Raw genomic sequence first — 14865 nt, 5'->3', positions numbered from 1 at the left:
AGTCTTGTTCACTAGCAGATGAGAGAGATCAATGCCAGTGCCTACCTGTTTACTTCTTTCTTCTGCCTGCTTCTGCTCAGCTTCAGCTTGCTCTGCCCGATCCAGAGCATTCTCCTTGTCTAACTTCAGCATCTGCATCTTTTTCTTGATGGCCTCCATCATGAGCAGTGGCTGTTGGTAGGCTCACCTGTGAACACTGGAGAACTGGAGACTGGGGCAAGAAAGAAGGGGCTGCTGCCTGAGTGACCAGGAGGTCCCCAGACTTGAGTCTTTATCTGTGCTCATAGCTCCACCTTTTGTTCCTAATATGGTCTTTCCAGCTCCCTCCACCCCATCATTGTTCTCCTGGGGGAACACAGGGTGAGACGCTTTGATGAACTGACATCACCAGCAAAAAAATATCTAGCAACAGCTGAGGCTGATTTTAGACAATGGAAAGTGGGGGAGGGAAGAGGTTCTCCCTGACCCTGAAACTTTCCACTCATTCTGGGCAGCTCTATGGATGTTTTAAAAGAAGAGGAAGAGGGGAGGGAAGAACATTGAAATAGAGAAGTGTACTTTGGCAATTCTAGGTTGGCAGTTTGCATCCAGGGGGTCCTGGTTGCCTTTCAGCTTCCCGTTTCACTCTCCCCCAGACTGTGTTGAATGCTGGTCAAACTCCATTAGTTGAGTTTTAGCTTTTGATTCCTGGTATTCAAGGAGCTTGGGCACAGGGAAGAGGGGAGGTCACTCATGATCCTTAACAATTCTCCCAGATCCCCAGATCAAATTGCTGTGCTATTCTGGGAGTCTCCGATTGGCAGGGAGACGTTTTTCCTCCCCACCAAGAGCCACAAGAGTAGAGTAAGAGGTAGGGTTGGAATCTCCAACCCTATCCTTGAAGGCTATCCCAGAGCTTCAAGTGGGGTGGGGAGAGAAACAGGGGAGGGTCAGAACAATCCAGACAGGATCATACCCTTTGTTTTCCCACAGTAACCTTAAAATAGAACTGTTGTACCCACACAGACTTTGGTCTATGTGGCTCTCTCCTCTTCTTCCCTTTATCTTCTCCCTTCTTAATTCTCCCCAACGCTGCCACTCACCACATCATCGTAATCATCATTATCAGCTCTATTCTTTCCAGTTTAGTTCCAGACCATGTTTATTCTTCCATTGGGAGCCTTGTTACTAACAGGTGGCAAGGATACCAGTCCACTGGCACCATACACCTGAAAATATGCCAAGGGAGAGGTGGGCACTGTTCAAGGTGACCAGATATATTGGGCAAATATAAATGGCTCTAGTTAGTCATTTATGTCAAGGATACTGAGAGTTAATGCTGAGCCCCAGCAATGGGGGAACTGAGACACCCACCAGGCCAGTGGGTAGAGCAGAGCTGGAGTCCACTATTGAGAGCGTCCAGTCACTAGAGGTAGATAGGCAGATAGACCATCAGCTGACTCTCGACAGAGAGAGGAGAAACCAAGTCTCCTTTCTCTGGAGATTAGCCAGGGAAAGGGGTTAGGGAACAGGGAGAGGAAGGAGTGGAAAATGGGGGGTGGGGTGGGCAAGTGAATAAGGGGGAGAAAAATACGAGGACAAGAAAAGACAAAGAAATGTCCCTTCTAGTATAAGGGGACAAGAAATAGAAAGATTCTATCCTCAAATTCCAACTCTCTCCCATTCCCACACCAGCCCTCTTAGGTTAAGATTGAAATCCACATAGGTTGCAGCTACTGGACTTTTGGGGGGGTCCTGGAGAGAAGAGGTTCAGTAAAAGAGACAGGAGCCCCAGAGATTGAAGTATGAAAGAGGGTGGTGCTGAATCACCTGCTGCTGTAAGAATATGTTTGACATTTAGTTGGTTCCTAATTAAACAACCCAATATCAAACATATCACACAGAAGCAGGCAGGAGAGCTTTGGGGGTCATCTGCCTTCCTTCCAGTTGCAAAGAAAGAATAGAGCAGACACCAGGCACCAATCATATCTAGGTGGAGAGCCATCTCCTTGAGGAAGGGTACTGGCTCCTGCTCTTCACCTCCCAAGACAGCCAGCTCTTGCTTATTGCCCTACGTGTCATCCCTGCCTCAGCTCCTCCTCTACAAGCTCCTGGCCTTTGCTGGATCACGTTGGCCTAAACCAGGAAGAATACCTGGCAGGGCTCCACATCCGGGCAACTATCGTTCCCTAGAGCTCCCACACAGAGCTTCTCACCCTGATGTCACGGCCCCAGCGCCCAGAGGATCAGCCGTGTCAGCAGCTCCTCATCAAAATTGCCACCTGCTCTCTTCAATGCCATTCCAGCTGCCCTGAGGCTTTCCGGGGTGGGGGCAGAGGACTTGTACATCCTGCTTTACCTTTCCAACAGAACTCCTAACCTTCCCAGATCACCCCCACAAGACTACTGAGGTCCGTTCAGGAGGCACCATCCTGGCACCGTCCTGCTCTTAAGTGCTGCAGATGCTTGGCTTCCCCTTTCTGCCAGCTTAACCCTTCTCACCTTCTCCCCATGTCCTCCAGGCATCCTCCTTAAAGTCACCCTTGGATGTCCAGAACAGAAGAATAACTTGTCTCCCTGGCAGGCTCCATCGTGGGCTCCAGAAGAGAAGACTTATAGTTCCCCACCTTGCCTGGCAGAATTGAAACTAAGGCTTTAGATTGAGGGTAAGAGAGGAAACTTCTGCCAGGAAGCAGCCTGCAGTCCACAGGAGTCCTCTCCTCTTCTAGGGCTTTTTACCAGAACTCCAGGCTGCGTTCTCCAAGGGTCTTCCCTCACAGGGATCCAGCCGGATTCCCACATGGGGGATTTCTCTTTTGGAGAGAATCAGGTCTGTTGAATGTCATGTGGCAGGCAGATGCTTCTCTCCACTGTGGCAGAAAAGAACCCAAGTTATAGCTGCATTGGGGGCTGGGGGGCTTGAGTGGAAGTGTGGGGGTGGGAGGAGGACACTCTGCTTCAGCCCCTAGGCCTGTTCCATGTGTCCTTGTTCCCATTCCAGACACCCACCCCAAACCCCAGCATATACCAACTCCACAGTGTCCTTGATCTAGATCGATAGCTTGTCCCAAGCCCCAGTCAATTCCTGTTGTGTGGCTCTTGCCTTTCAGGGGAAGACTAACAAATCGGCATATACAGGCCCCAAGGTAGGCATCTGTGATGTTGTCTTATGTCTTTGTTCCTTTTTGGCTCCTAAAGGGGATGTGTATGTAATTTGTACTTTCTTGCTCTCCCTTCTTACCCTTAACCCCTCAAGTTCTAGTTCCCTTCTCTGAGAAGCTTACCCACATTCAAGAATCAGAAGCTGGAGGAAGAGAGGCTGGGAAAGAGACTAGCAGGAATGAAAGGACTTTAATGTTTGGGGCACTAGAGGAACAGAGAGGCAGACTGGGAATATGGATGCAGGAGAGAAGCAGCTGTCTTGGAAGGAGAGTTTGTATGGCATACCTAGGCAGAAACATCAGATGGCCTTTGATAAAAGCCATTTAGCTCTCCTGGAAATATCTACTATGCAGCCATTTCAAACAGGACTGAGCCCCTCTGAGCCAGAGGAGCTTGTTATAGCATTCGCCACAGAGGGAAGAGGGGCTGAATGGGTATGATGGGGTGATGTTATGAGAGCAGACAGAATAGATAGAGAGGATCAGAAGAGATGGACTCTGTAGGGGGCCAACCTGCCAATACTGGAGCCAGCCTGGCACTGACAAGCCCTGGGGGAAGAGGCCAAGGTCAGGGATCAAGGCAGAGGGGATGGGGCATTCTGTGGCTTCAGATGAACAGAGGAAAGAAGAATAGCAAAATAGAAGGAGTTGGTGAGGGAGTCTGGTTGGAGGTAAGGGGAGCCCAGGTAATGGAAAGGAATGAAGGAAAAAAACTATCATAGGAGCAAGAAAACATCATTATGGGTTACCATTTATTGGACATTTTGTGCTACTTGCTGCTAAGTGCTTTATTTAATCCCCACAGCAACCCAATGAATTAGGCATTATCTCCCTTTTTACATACAGCATAAGGAACTGTAACCCAGAAAATTAAAATAATTTGCACAAGGCCACACAGTCAGTGACAGAGCCAGCACTGAAACCCAGATCTGTCCAGTGTTAAAGCCTGTTCTCCTAACGCCAAAATATACTGCCTGTGTAAAAGAAGCAATAAGTGGCCTGGGAGACAAATATGGGGGAAGATTTAAAAAGTGAAGGTGCAGGCCGGGTGCGGTGGCTCACGCCTGTAATCCCAGCACTTTGGGAGGCCGAGGCAGGCAGATCATGAGGTCAGGAGTTTGAGACCAGCCTGGCCAACATAGTGAAACCCTGTCTCTACTAAAAATACAAAAAAATTAGCCAGGTGTGGTGGCAGGCGCCTGTAGTTCCAGCTACTTGGGAGGCTGAGGCAGAAGAATCACTTGAACCCGGGAGGCAGAGGTCGCAGTGAGTCAAGATCGCGCCACTGCACTCCAGCCCGAGTGACAAGAGAGATTCCATCTAAAAAAAAAAAAAAAAAGTGAAGGAGCAGCTGGCTATTTGGCTCATGCCTATAATCCTAGCACTTTGGGAGGCCAAGGCAGAGGACTGCTTAAGCCCAAGGGTTCGAGACCAGCCTGAGCAACACAGTGAGACCCCCATCTCTACTACAAAAAAAAAAAAAAAAAAAAAGCCAGATATGGTGGCATGTGCCTGTGGTCCCAGCTACTCAGGAGGCTGAGGAGGGGGTATGGCTTGAGCCCAGGAGGTCGAAGCTGCAGTGAGCCATGATTGTACCAGTGCACTCCAGCCTGGGCAATGGAGCGAGACTGTCTCAAAAAAAAAAAAAAAAAAGAAAGGCTGGGTGCGGTGGCTCATCCCTGTAATCCCAGCACTCTGGGAGACTGAGGTGAGCGGATCACAATGTCAGAAATTCAAGAACAGCTTGGCCAATATGCTGAAACCCCATCTCTACTAAAAATACAAAAATTAGCCGAGCGTGGTGGTGGGCACCTATAGTCCTAGCTACCCAGGAGGCTGAGACAGGAGAATCGCTTGAACCCGGGAGGGGGAGGTTGCAGTGAGCCGAGATTGCACCACTGCACTCCAGCCTGGGTGACAGAGCGAGACTCCGTCTCAAAAAAAAAAAAAAAAAAAAAAAAGCGAAGGTGAGATGAAGCTTCAGAAAATAGAGGGCCGGGGAGGACACAGGCAGACAGAAGGAATGAGCGACTCAGTCTCAGGTTTCTGGGTCAGATCCAGGTCACATGTTTTGTCTCCTATAAAACTTACACCATACTTGTCATTACTTGTTCAGTGCCTGCCTCTTCAACTAGGCTGTGAATTCCACATCATCTGGTGTGTAAGCACTCATGAGTAGTTATTGACTAAAGATAAGAGGGTTTGGGAAGCAGAGGTGATGGGAGTTGGGGGTTGAATATCGGATATGTAGCACAGAGAGAGGAATGGGCATGGGTGGAGAATGATATTTGATTAGATAAGAGGGCTGGCCTAGAGGTCAGCAAGCAACCTCTGGAGGACCTGGGTCACAGAGAAATCTCCTGAGGGAGAACATGGAGGATACCTACTGTGTGCCAAGCACTGGGCTTATACATTATCTTACTTAATTCTTCAAATGAGCCTATGAGATGGGTATTGTCCTAATTTTCAAAAGAGGAAATTTTTTTTTTTTTTTTTTGAGATGGAGTCTTGCTCTGCCACCCAGGCTGGAGCGCAATGGCACAATCTCGGCTCACTGCAACCTCCGCCTTCTGGGTTTAAGCAATTCCCCTGCCTCAGCCTCTCAGGTAGCTGGGATTACAGGGGCCTGCCACCACACCTGGCTAATTTTTGTATTTTCAGTAGAGCCAGCGTTTCACCACATTGGGCAGGCTGGTCTTGAATACCTGACCTCAGGTGATCCACCTGCCTCGGCCTCCCAAAGTGCTGGGATTATAGGCATGAGCCACCATGCCCAGCCCAGAAGAGGAAATTGAGGCCAGTTAAGCTAAATTACTTCCATATGATGACACAAGAATTAAAGAGGTGAAGCCAGAATTTGAACCCACACCTGACTTCAAAGCCTGTGCTCTTATTTTTATACTCTACTGCCTCTTGATCAGTGGGATGTGTAGGGGCAGAGGAAGAAGCTCTGACAGCTAGAAGAAAAATGGGGGATTCAGTAGGAGACTGAAGGATGGAGACAGACTTGGTTGGAGGGAAGGGTATGAGTTTTGCAGTGGAGACAAAGGCACATAGAGTTGAGGTCAGGAAAATATCATGTGGACAGGATGAGTGACCAGTGAGGATGCCAACGGCAAGGTGAGAGCACAGGACAAAGTAATGTATAATGGCATTTACATCAGGGAGCGATGGTGTGTTCAGGGAGTGTATTCAGGGACTCATGGTGTATTCCTACAGCTGTCACTGGCTGTGAAATGGGGGTCTCTCTGGCTTGGGATGTCATTCACATGTAAAGTGGACCCTTTTTATTTTTGAGATGGAGTCTTGCTGTCACCCAGGCTAGAGTTCAATGACATGATCTCAGCTCACTGCAATCTCCGCCTCCTCGGTTCAAGCAATTCTCCTGCCTCAGCCTCCTGAGTAGCTGGGATTACAAGTGCCTGCCACCATGCCAGGCTAATTTTTTGTATTTTTAGTAGAGATGGGGTTTCACCATTTTGGCCATGGTTGGCCAGGCTGGTCTTGAACTCCTGACCTCAGGTGATCCACCTGTCTCAGCCTCCCAAAGTGCTGGGATTACAGGTGTGAGCCACCTCACCCAGCCTGTAAAGTGAACCCTTGCAAGTAAAGTTGTCTATGGCCTTCATATGATGCACATGGTCAATCAGTACTTTTCAGTATTTTTCAGAATTTTGAGTGCCTTTATTTTGACTGCTCTTTCCAGCCCCCTACAAATCCCACCACTCCTTATTTCCTTACAACTGTAACATTACCTGCCTGACCCCTGGAGACATTTAAGTTTGGAATCCTCTCTCTTGGCATAGGTGGGAATTCAGGCCCAGTGGAAAGAGACTTGTCCAAAGTTTCACAATAACTAGCTGACTCAAAACCCAAAATGCAGGCCTCCTCACTCAAGCACTACGGTGTCTGTAGATTAATAGCCACATTCAGAACAATTTGTCCAGATATAAATAAAAGATAAGTGAAAGTGATATCTGAGAGATGGCAAGTGAAATCCAGGAGGTTAAGATTACAGTAGCTGAAAAATAAGCACTTTTGAAACAAATCAAGATTTAGACATGAAAGAATGAGCCCAGTGGTCTAAGTTTGAGCCTTTAGGAAGTAAATTTATTTGTTATACCAAATCAGGATTCTCAACTCTCATTGTCCACCCCTCCCCACCCCTGCCCCCTTACATCAACATAGTAAATCCCACTATGACCACAAGGCGTCACTCTTGTTGTTACTGTTGTTTCATAGATTGTTTCCCAAATAGCGGCAAAGGATTAACGAGAGAGTGGAGAAGTGAGAGTGGAAGTGCTGTCTTAAGTCCCTGGCAGATAGCAAGATCCAGGTATGTTTTGGGAAGGAGGTTCAAGGTGGTAGAGGTTCTAGAAGGCTAGGTTAGCAGGCATGTTGAGAATGGAAGAGCAGTGTTTTGGATGCCATCAGAATCTCTCTACATAAAAAGCTTTGCCCATCTGATTTAGTTCCTGCTGGTACTGCTGATGCTCCTTTTCAAACAGCTGGTGCAGGGCAGCTTGACGGACCTGGTGGAGAGGGCAGAATAGAGTGTGTTGTTTGCCTCTGTTTACCACCCTTTCTTATTCTTTCTTCCTAGTTGCTTTCCCATTATTTGTGTTCTCTTGGAGCTGGACTTAGCTGTGACATAAAGCTGGGTGGTAGCAGAGAGGCTGAACCAGCGGAGGGAAGCCTATCCAATTTTTTTCTCCACAGGCAAAGCCCTATGTTCAGCAAATATTTGCTGAGAACAGACCATGAAACAGGAACTCTACTAAGTAACTGGGATACAAAGATGGTTACATGGCACCAAGTGGGGACCCCGGGAGAGAGAGAGGTACCGAGAGGCAAGTGATACGCACTAAGAGGCAGTTTTTTTTGTTTTTTGTTTTTTTGAGACCAAGTCTTACGTTGTAGCCCAGGCTGGAGTGCAGTGGCACAATTTCAGCTCACTGCAACCTCTGCCTCGTTTCAAGTGATTCTCGTGCCTCGGCCTCCCAAGTAGCTGGGATTATAGGCAAGTGCCACCATGCCCGGCCAATTTTTGTGTTTTTAGTAGAGAGGTGGTTTTGGCATGTTGGTCAAGCTGGTCTTGAACTCCTGGGCTCAAGCGATCTGCCCGTCTTGGCCCCCCAAAGTGCTGGGTTTACAGGCCTGAGCCCCCACACCCCATCTAAGAGGCAGTTTTGAGTCTCACCAAGATGAAAGGAGCAGGAACTAGAGTATACTTTGGGACTTTAACATGTGCCTGCCGCCTGTAAGGTGGATGCAAAGAATCACTTAATGAAAAAGAGTTTTGGCAATGGAGTTAGAGTTGTGTTGCTCTGGTGTAATGCTGAAAACCTAGAGGCAAACAAGATAAATGTGCAATGACACACACTAAGAGCTTGGAAAACTCAGTGGGCAAAGGCACACAGCAGTAGTGAATGAGACTTCAGGTTGCCCTGCTAGAACTCACCATTAGTAGTTGCTTTTTGGCCAGTGCCAATTCCTGTACCATGGTGTCCTGCATCCTTAGGGTGGCATACGGGTTTCTTCTCTGGCCCAATGCCATTTGCCACAGACAGTGAGTATGTGAATTTTGCCACCTGCTCCAGGTACAGAGGTGGGGGTTGAATGGGTGGGTTAGAGTTAGGAGTAGAGACAAAAAACCCATAGAGTGAGGCTGTTTCTTTTTTCTTTTTCTTCTTTTCTTTTTTTTTTTTGAGACAGAGTTTCACTCTTGTTGCCCAGGCTGGTGTACAGTGGCGCAATCTTGGCTCACTGCAACCTCTGCCTCCCAGGTTCAAGTGATTCTCCTGCCTTAGCTTCCCAAGTAGCTGGGATTACAGGTGCCTGGCACCATGCCCAGCTAATTTTTTGTATTTTTAGTAGAGATAGGGTTTCACCATGTTGGTCAGGCTGGTCTCGAACTCCTGACCTCAGGTGATCCACCTGCCTCGGCTTCCCAGAGTGCTGGGATTATAGGTGTGAGCCACCACACCTGGCCCAAGACTGTTTCTTCACCTGGAACCTCTGCCCCACTGTTAGAAGACTGTAAAATCCTTAAAAGGGTAATTTAGAACCTAGTATGTATTAAGTACATAATATCATTTAATCATTACAATAACTATGTGGCATAGGTGTTATTTTATTTATTTATTTATTTATTTATTTATTTATTTTGAGACAGAGTTTTGCTCTTGTTGCCCAGGCTAGAGTGCAATGGTGTGATCTCGGCTCACTGCAACCTCCACTTCCCGGGTTCAAACGATTCTCCTGCCTCAGCCTCTTGAGTAGCTGGGATTACAGGCATGCGCCACCGCACCTGGCCCATAGGCATTAATTTTTACATGATACAGGTAAGGAAACTAAAAGTTGTGAGATGCCCAAGGTCACTTAATGGCAGACCTGGGACTCAAATCCAGCTTTTTTTTTTTTTTTTAGACAGAGTCTCACTCTGTCACCCAGGCTGGAGTACAGTGAGGCAATCTTGGCTCACTGCAATCTCTGCCTCCAGGGTTCAAGTGATCCTCCCGCCTCAGCCTCCTGAGTCGCTGGGACTACAGGCATGTGCCACCACACCTGGCTAATTTTTGTATTTTTAGTAGAGACGAGGTTTCACCGTGTTGGCCACGCTGGTGTCGAACTCCTGACCTCAGGTGATCCGCCTGATTCAGCATCCCAAAGTGCTGGGATTACAGGTATGAGCCACCGCGCCTGGCCCCAAATCCAATTTCTCTAAAGTTAATATCCCTTCCCTCATACTAGTGATTCTCAGCCCTGGCTAGACTGGAATCTTCATTGAAGTTTTAATTTTTTTTTTTGAGAAATAGTCTCGCTCAGTCGCCCAGGCCAGAGTGCAATGGCCCGATCTTGGCTCACTGCAACCTCTGCCTCCCAGGTTCAAGCAATTCTCATGCCTCATCCTCCTGAGTAGCTGGGATTACAGGCGCCCACCACCACGCCCAGGTAATTTTTTTTTTTTTTTTTTTGGAGACAGAGTCTCGCTGTGTCAGCCAGGCTGGAGTGCAGTGGCGCAATCTTCATTCATTACAGCCTCTGTCTCCTGGGCTCAAGCAATTCTCCTGCCTCAGACTCCCGACTAGCTGGGATTATTGGTGCATGCCACCACGCCCAGCTAATTTTCATATTTTTAGTAGAGACAGAGGTTTCACCATGTTGGCCAGGCTGGTCTTGAACTCCTGACCTCATGTAATCCACCTGTCTCAGTCTCCCAAAGTGCTGGGATTACAGGCGTAAGCCACCACGCCTGGCTGCTAATTTTTAAATTTTTAGTAGAGGTGGGGTTTTGCCATGTTGGCCAGGCTGGTCTCGAACTCCAGACCTCAAGTGATCAGCCTGCCTCAGCCTCCCAAAGTGCTGGGATTACAGGAGTGAGCCACCATGCCAGGCCAGTTATAAGTTTTTTAATATATAGAAAGAATATAAATATACATCATGCATGTACATATATCTACTGTTGGCATTTTTAAAAAATCAAAAGTACATTTTCCACATGTTGAAAAAATTGAATCCACACAGAAATACATTAAGTGAGGCCGGCCGCGGTGACTCACGCCTGTAATCCCAGCACTTTGGGAGGCCGAGGCGGGCGGATCACGAGGTCAGGAGATCGAGACCATCCTCACTAACACGGTGAAACCCCGTCTCTACTAAAAATATAAAAAAATTAGCTGGGCGCAGTGGCAGGTGCCTGTAGTCCCAGCTACTCGGGAGGCTGAGGCAGGAGAATGGCATGAACCCAGGAAGCAGAGCTTGCAGTGAGCCAAGATCGTGCCACTGCACTCCAGCCTGGGCGACAGAGCAAGACTCCGTCCCAAGGGAAAAAAAAAAAAATACATTAAGTGAAAAGTAAAAACTTTCTGGGTGCAATGGCTCATGCCTGTAATCCCAGCACTTCGGGAGGCTGAGGCGGGCGGATCACTTGAGGCCAGGAGTTCAAGACCAGTCTGGCCAACGTGGTGAAACCCCATCTCTACTAAAAATACAAAAATTAGCCGAGCGTGGTGCCACACACCTGTAATCCCAGCTCCCCAGGAGGCTGAGGCACGAGAATCGCTTGAACCCAGGAGGTGGAGGCTGCAGTGAGCCGAGATTGCACCACTGCACTCTAGCCTGGGTGGTGGAGTAAGACTCTGTCTTAGAGAGACTCTGCCTCAAAAAAAAAAAAGTTGTTATCTCTGACTGGGCAAATATATATATATATATATATATATATATATATATATATATATATACTTTGTTGGGAATGACTGTAGTTTTTACTTTTTTTTTTTTTCTGAGTCAGACTCCTGCTCTGTTGCCCAGGCTGGAGTGCAGTGGTGCGATCTCTGGTTACTGCAACCTCTGCCTCCCAGGTTCAAGCAATTCTTCTGCCTCAGCCTCCTGGGTAGCTGGGATTACAGGCGTGTGCCACCACGCCCAGGTAACTTTTGCATATATATATTTTTTGAGACAGGGTCTCATTCTGTTGCCTAGGCTGGAGTGCAGTGTGTGATTATGGATCACTACAATGTCAACCTCTTAGGCTCAAGCAATCCTTCTACCTCAGCTGTCTAAATAGCCAGGACAACAGGTGCGTGCCTGGCTAATTTTTTTTTTTTTTTGTAGAGACGGAGTCTCACTATGTTACCCAGGCTGGTCTCAAACTCCTGCGCTCAAGTGATCCTCTGCCTTGGTCTCCCAAAGTGCTGGGATTACAAGTATGAGCCACCACACCCAGCTACTTGTGAATGTTTTCAGAAAATGTTTCTATCATAAACTGGGAAGTACATCTTCTTTTTTAAAAAACATGTAATCAGGCCGGGCGTGGTGGTGGCTCACGCCTATAATTCCAGCACTTTGGGAGGCCAAGGCAGGCCGATTACTTGAGGTCAGGGGTTTGAGAACAGCCTGGCCAACATGGCGAAACCCCAACATGGTGAAACTCCGACTCTACTGAAAATACAAAAATTAGCCAGGTGTGGTGGCGGGCACCTGTAATCCCAACTACTCAGGAGGCTGAGGCAGGAGAACTGCTTAGACCCAGGAGGCGGAGGTTGCAGCGAGCTGAGATCGTGCTACTGCACTCCAGCATGGGCAACAAGAGCGAAACTCCATCTCAATAAATAAATAAATAAATAAAAGCAATAGTCATGAACATTCTTGTGTATGTACCTTCTAGTGCTTTTCCAAGTATGTATATTTAAGATAAATTCCTATTTTTGCCAGTTCAATGGATATGTAAATTTAAATTTTGATAGATTTTATCAAACTGCCTTTGTAAACATGGCTGTATCAACCTAGACTCCTATTAAAATCATATATGTTCTTGTTTCTTCACATCCTTGCTAGCTCTGGATATAACCCGTGAAACCTTAAAAAAAGGCTTCTCCTATCCCATTTCAGACCACTTTTATCAGAATCTCCTAGGGTTAAGAACTAGGCATCAGTGCTTATTTATTTATTTAAATTAAGTTTTTTGGTAGAGATGGGGGTCTTGCCATGTTGCCCAGGCTGGTCTCGAACTCCTGAGCTCAAACAATCCACCTGCCTTGCCCTCCCAAAGTGCTGGGATTACAGGCATGAGCCAATGTGCCCAGCTCATTTTGTTTTGTTTTGAGACAGGGTTTTCCTCTCTCACCCAGGATAGAATGCAGTGGTGGCATCACTTGACCTGAGCTCAACTGATCCTCCTGCTTCAGTCTCCTGAGTGGCTGAGACTACAGGCATGCACCACCACACCTGGCTAATTTTAATTTTTTTGGTAGAGACAGGGTTTTCCTATGTTGCCCAGGCTGGTCTCGAGCTCCTGGGCTCAAGCAATCCCCCTGCCTCGGCCTCCCAAGGTGCTGGGATTATAGGTGTGAACCACCATGCCAGGCTTGCATCGGTGTTTTTTTTTTTTTTTTTTTGTAGAGACGGAGTCTTGCTCTGTCACCCAGGCTGGAGTGCTGGAGTGCAGTGGTGCGATCTTGGCTCACTGCACCCTCCGCATCCTAAGTTCAAGCAATTCTCCTGCCTCAGCCTCCCAGGTAGCTGGGACTACAGGGGCACACTACCATGCCTGGCTAACTTATTTTGTATTTTAGTAGAGACAGCGTTTCACCATGTTGCCTAGGCTGGTCTTGAACTCCTGAGCTCAGGCAATCCTCCTGCCTCGGCCTCCCAAAGTGCTAGGATTACAGGCATGAGCCACCGCGCCCGGCTGCATCAGTTTTTTCAAAAGCTCATCAGGGTGAAAAGGATACATAGCCCAGTCTTGTGAATCTTCTCATTCACTGGTTCAACAAATACTGCACTACCAACCACATAATTAGTACAAAGCCAGGCAACAAATACTTGAATTCTTGATAAAAAAAGAAAATAAAAACATGCTTCAATTTTTCTCCAGAGAATGAGGCAGGGGACAATAAAAACCAATCTATATCACCTAACCTAGTAGGCACTAAGAGGCTGATCTCATTTGCTTTGAGGACAAGGCTGCTTCTCACCCCTTCCGCATCTGTTTTCCTCTTGATGAGCCCCTAAAGAGATGCAGCAGAGTTGGGAGGTGGCTCAGGGAAGACAGCAGAGTGGAAAGGTCAAGCTCAAAGGTAAAGGGAGGGGATAGAAGCAGATTACCTGTCGACCGTCTTCTTAAGTCCCATGGCCTTTTGAAAACTCTGCAAGAAAAGGTAGTTCTGTTGATCTGCCTCAGTCTCCAGAACCTCTATTCTAATGAGAGACATAGACCTTTTTTTTTTTTTGAGACAGAGTTTTGCTCTTGTTGCCCAGGCCAGAGTGCAGTGGCGCAATCTCGGCTCACCGCAATCTCCGCCTCCCGGGTTCAAGCGATTCTCCTGCCTCAGCCTCCGAGTAGCTGAGATTACAGGAATGCACCACCACGCCGGGCTAATTTTGTATTTTTAGTAGAGACGGGGTTTCTCCATGTTGGTCAGGCTGGTCTCGAACTCCTGACCTCAGGTGATCCGCCCGCCTCAGCCTCCCAAAGTGATGGGATTACAGGCGTGAGTCACCGCACCCAGCCACATAGACCTTTTTGAGAAAGCAATTTCCTAGGGGGAAATAAGGAGAGGAAAGCTCTACTTTCAGAATGGATCAAAGAAAACACGCAGGGGTTGGATAGAACACATATTTGAATACCTACTGTGTACTAGACATAGCCTCCCACTCCTGTTACTAACTACATTATACCCTTGTTACATCAAAAGCCTTTCCCAGTAAAAGATGCACTTATAGTAAATTGATCTGGAAACTTCATCAAACTTCAACCCAGCCCCTCCTTCCAACTCTGCATACCTCTTCTACTTTTGTCATCTTTTCCACAGACATGTCTATAGATTTGCTTGATACAGTCTGAGGAGACTGACAGGCTCTTCTGTTTAGTTCAGTAACCAAGGTTTCAGTAGTCATAGTAACATTTACACCTCCAACAATAACCCTGGGCCTAGGAGTTGATTGGCCACCTGGCCTGTTGCCCCAGAAACCTTGAGAGAATCCTTGTTCTGCAGCCTTCTGTTGGTGACACAGGCATCTATGAGCAAGGGCCACAGTCCTGATTTTAGGGTTTCTTGTGCTAGGGTCCCAAGGAATATGTGTATGGTCGTAGGTCCAGGGTATGCACACAGTCCCACCAATTCTCTGGAGGCAAATCCTCATGCCCTATACCCTGTTAGAAATGTGCAGATAACATTATCAAATGCCTGTTTTATTAAAAGACAACTATAAAGGACTGATT

At 47.4% G+C, this 14865-nt stretch overlaps 2 protein-coding genes and 1 non-coding gene across 10 annotated transcripts in view; all 3 read right to left on the bottom strand.

Moving 5' to 3' along the window:
• Window positions 1–1818, bottom strand: part of TPM3 (tropomyosin 3) — a 37199-nt gene extending 35381 nt beyond the window's left edge. For 7 of the 8 annotated variants that reach the window (XM_063813271.1, XM_063813269.1, XM_063813268.1 and 4 more), the window contains exons 1-2: window positions 1354–1818; window positions 46–1208 (exon numbers count right to left, since the gene is read on the bottom strand). In XM_063813271.1, coding sequence (XP_063669341.1) covers window positions 46–162 — 117 coding nt within the window. In that variant the 5' untranslated portion in view covers window positions 163–1208; window positions 1354–1818. Of the gene's footprint in view, window positions 1–45 lie in introns of all 8 variants that reach the window. The other variant, XM_009432502.3, reaches the window with a different exon arrangement.
• Window positions 1811–1888, bottom strand: MIR190B (microRNA mir-190b). The gene has a single exon (NR_035696.1). It is a non-coding gene; the product is annotated as a microRNA mir-190b (primary transcript).
• A 5340-nt stretch (window positions 1889–7228) lies between these two features.
• Window positions 7229–14847, bottom strand: CFAP141 (cilia and flagella associated protein 141). Its single transcript, XM_001140210.6, has 4 exons — window positions 14427–14847; window positions 13749–13789; window positions 8602–8731; window positions 7229–7672 (listed from the first exon to the last, which is right to left on the bottom strand). The coding sequence occupies exons 1-4, from the start codon at window positions 14784–14786 to the stop codon at window positions 7571–7573; spliced, it is 633 nt and encodes a 210-aa protein (XP_001140210.3). The 5' UTR covers window positions 14787–14847; the 3' UTR covers window positions 7229–7570.
• Window positions 14848–14865: the final 18 nt, after the last annotated feature.

Source organism: Pan troglodytes, chromosome 1, assembly GCF_028858775.2.
Source record: "Pan troglodytes isolate AG18354 chromosome 1, NHGRI_mPanTro3-v2.0_pri, whole genome shotgun sequence".
In the NCBI taxonomy this organism is placed as follows: domain Eukaryota; kingdom Metazoa; phylum Chordata; class Mammalia; order Primates; family Hominidae; genus Pan; species Pan troglodytes.
Note: the sequence above shows the minus strand (reverse complement) of the source record. Positions and strands in the feature narration are given on the sequence as shown.

Coding starts and splice junctions, on each gene's coding strand:
- CFAP141 (XM_001140210.6), bottom strand. CDS start 14,786: ATGAGGATTTGCCTCCAGAGAATTGGTGGGACTGTGTGCATACCCTGG. Junction 13,790..14,426: donor AGATGACAAAAGTAGAAGAG/GTATGCAGAGTT, acceptor CTTTTCTTGCAG/AGTTTTCAAAAGGCCATGGG. Junction 7,673..8,601: donor CCAAAAAGCAACTACTAATG/GTGAGTTCTAGC, acceptor CCTCTCCACCAG/GTCCGTCAAGCTGCCCTGCA.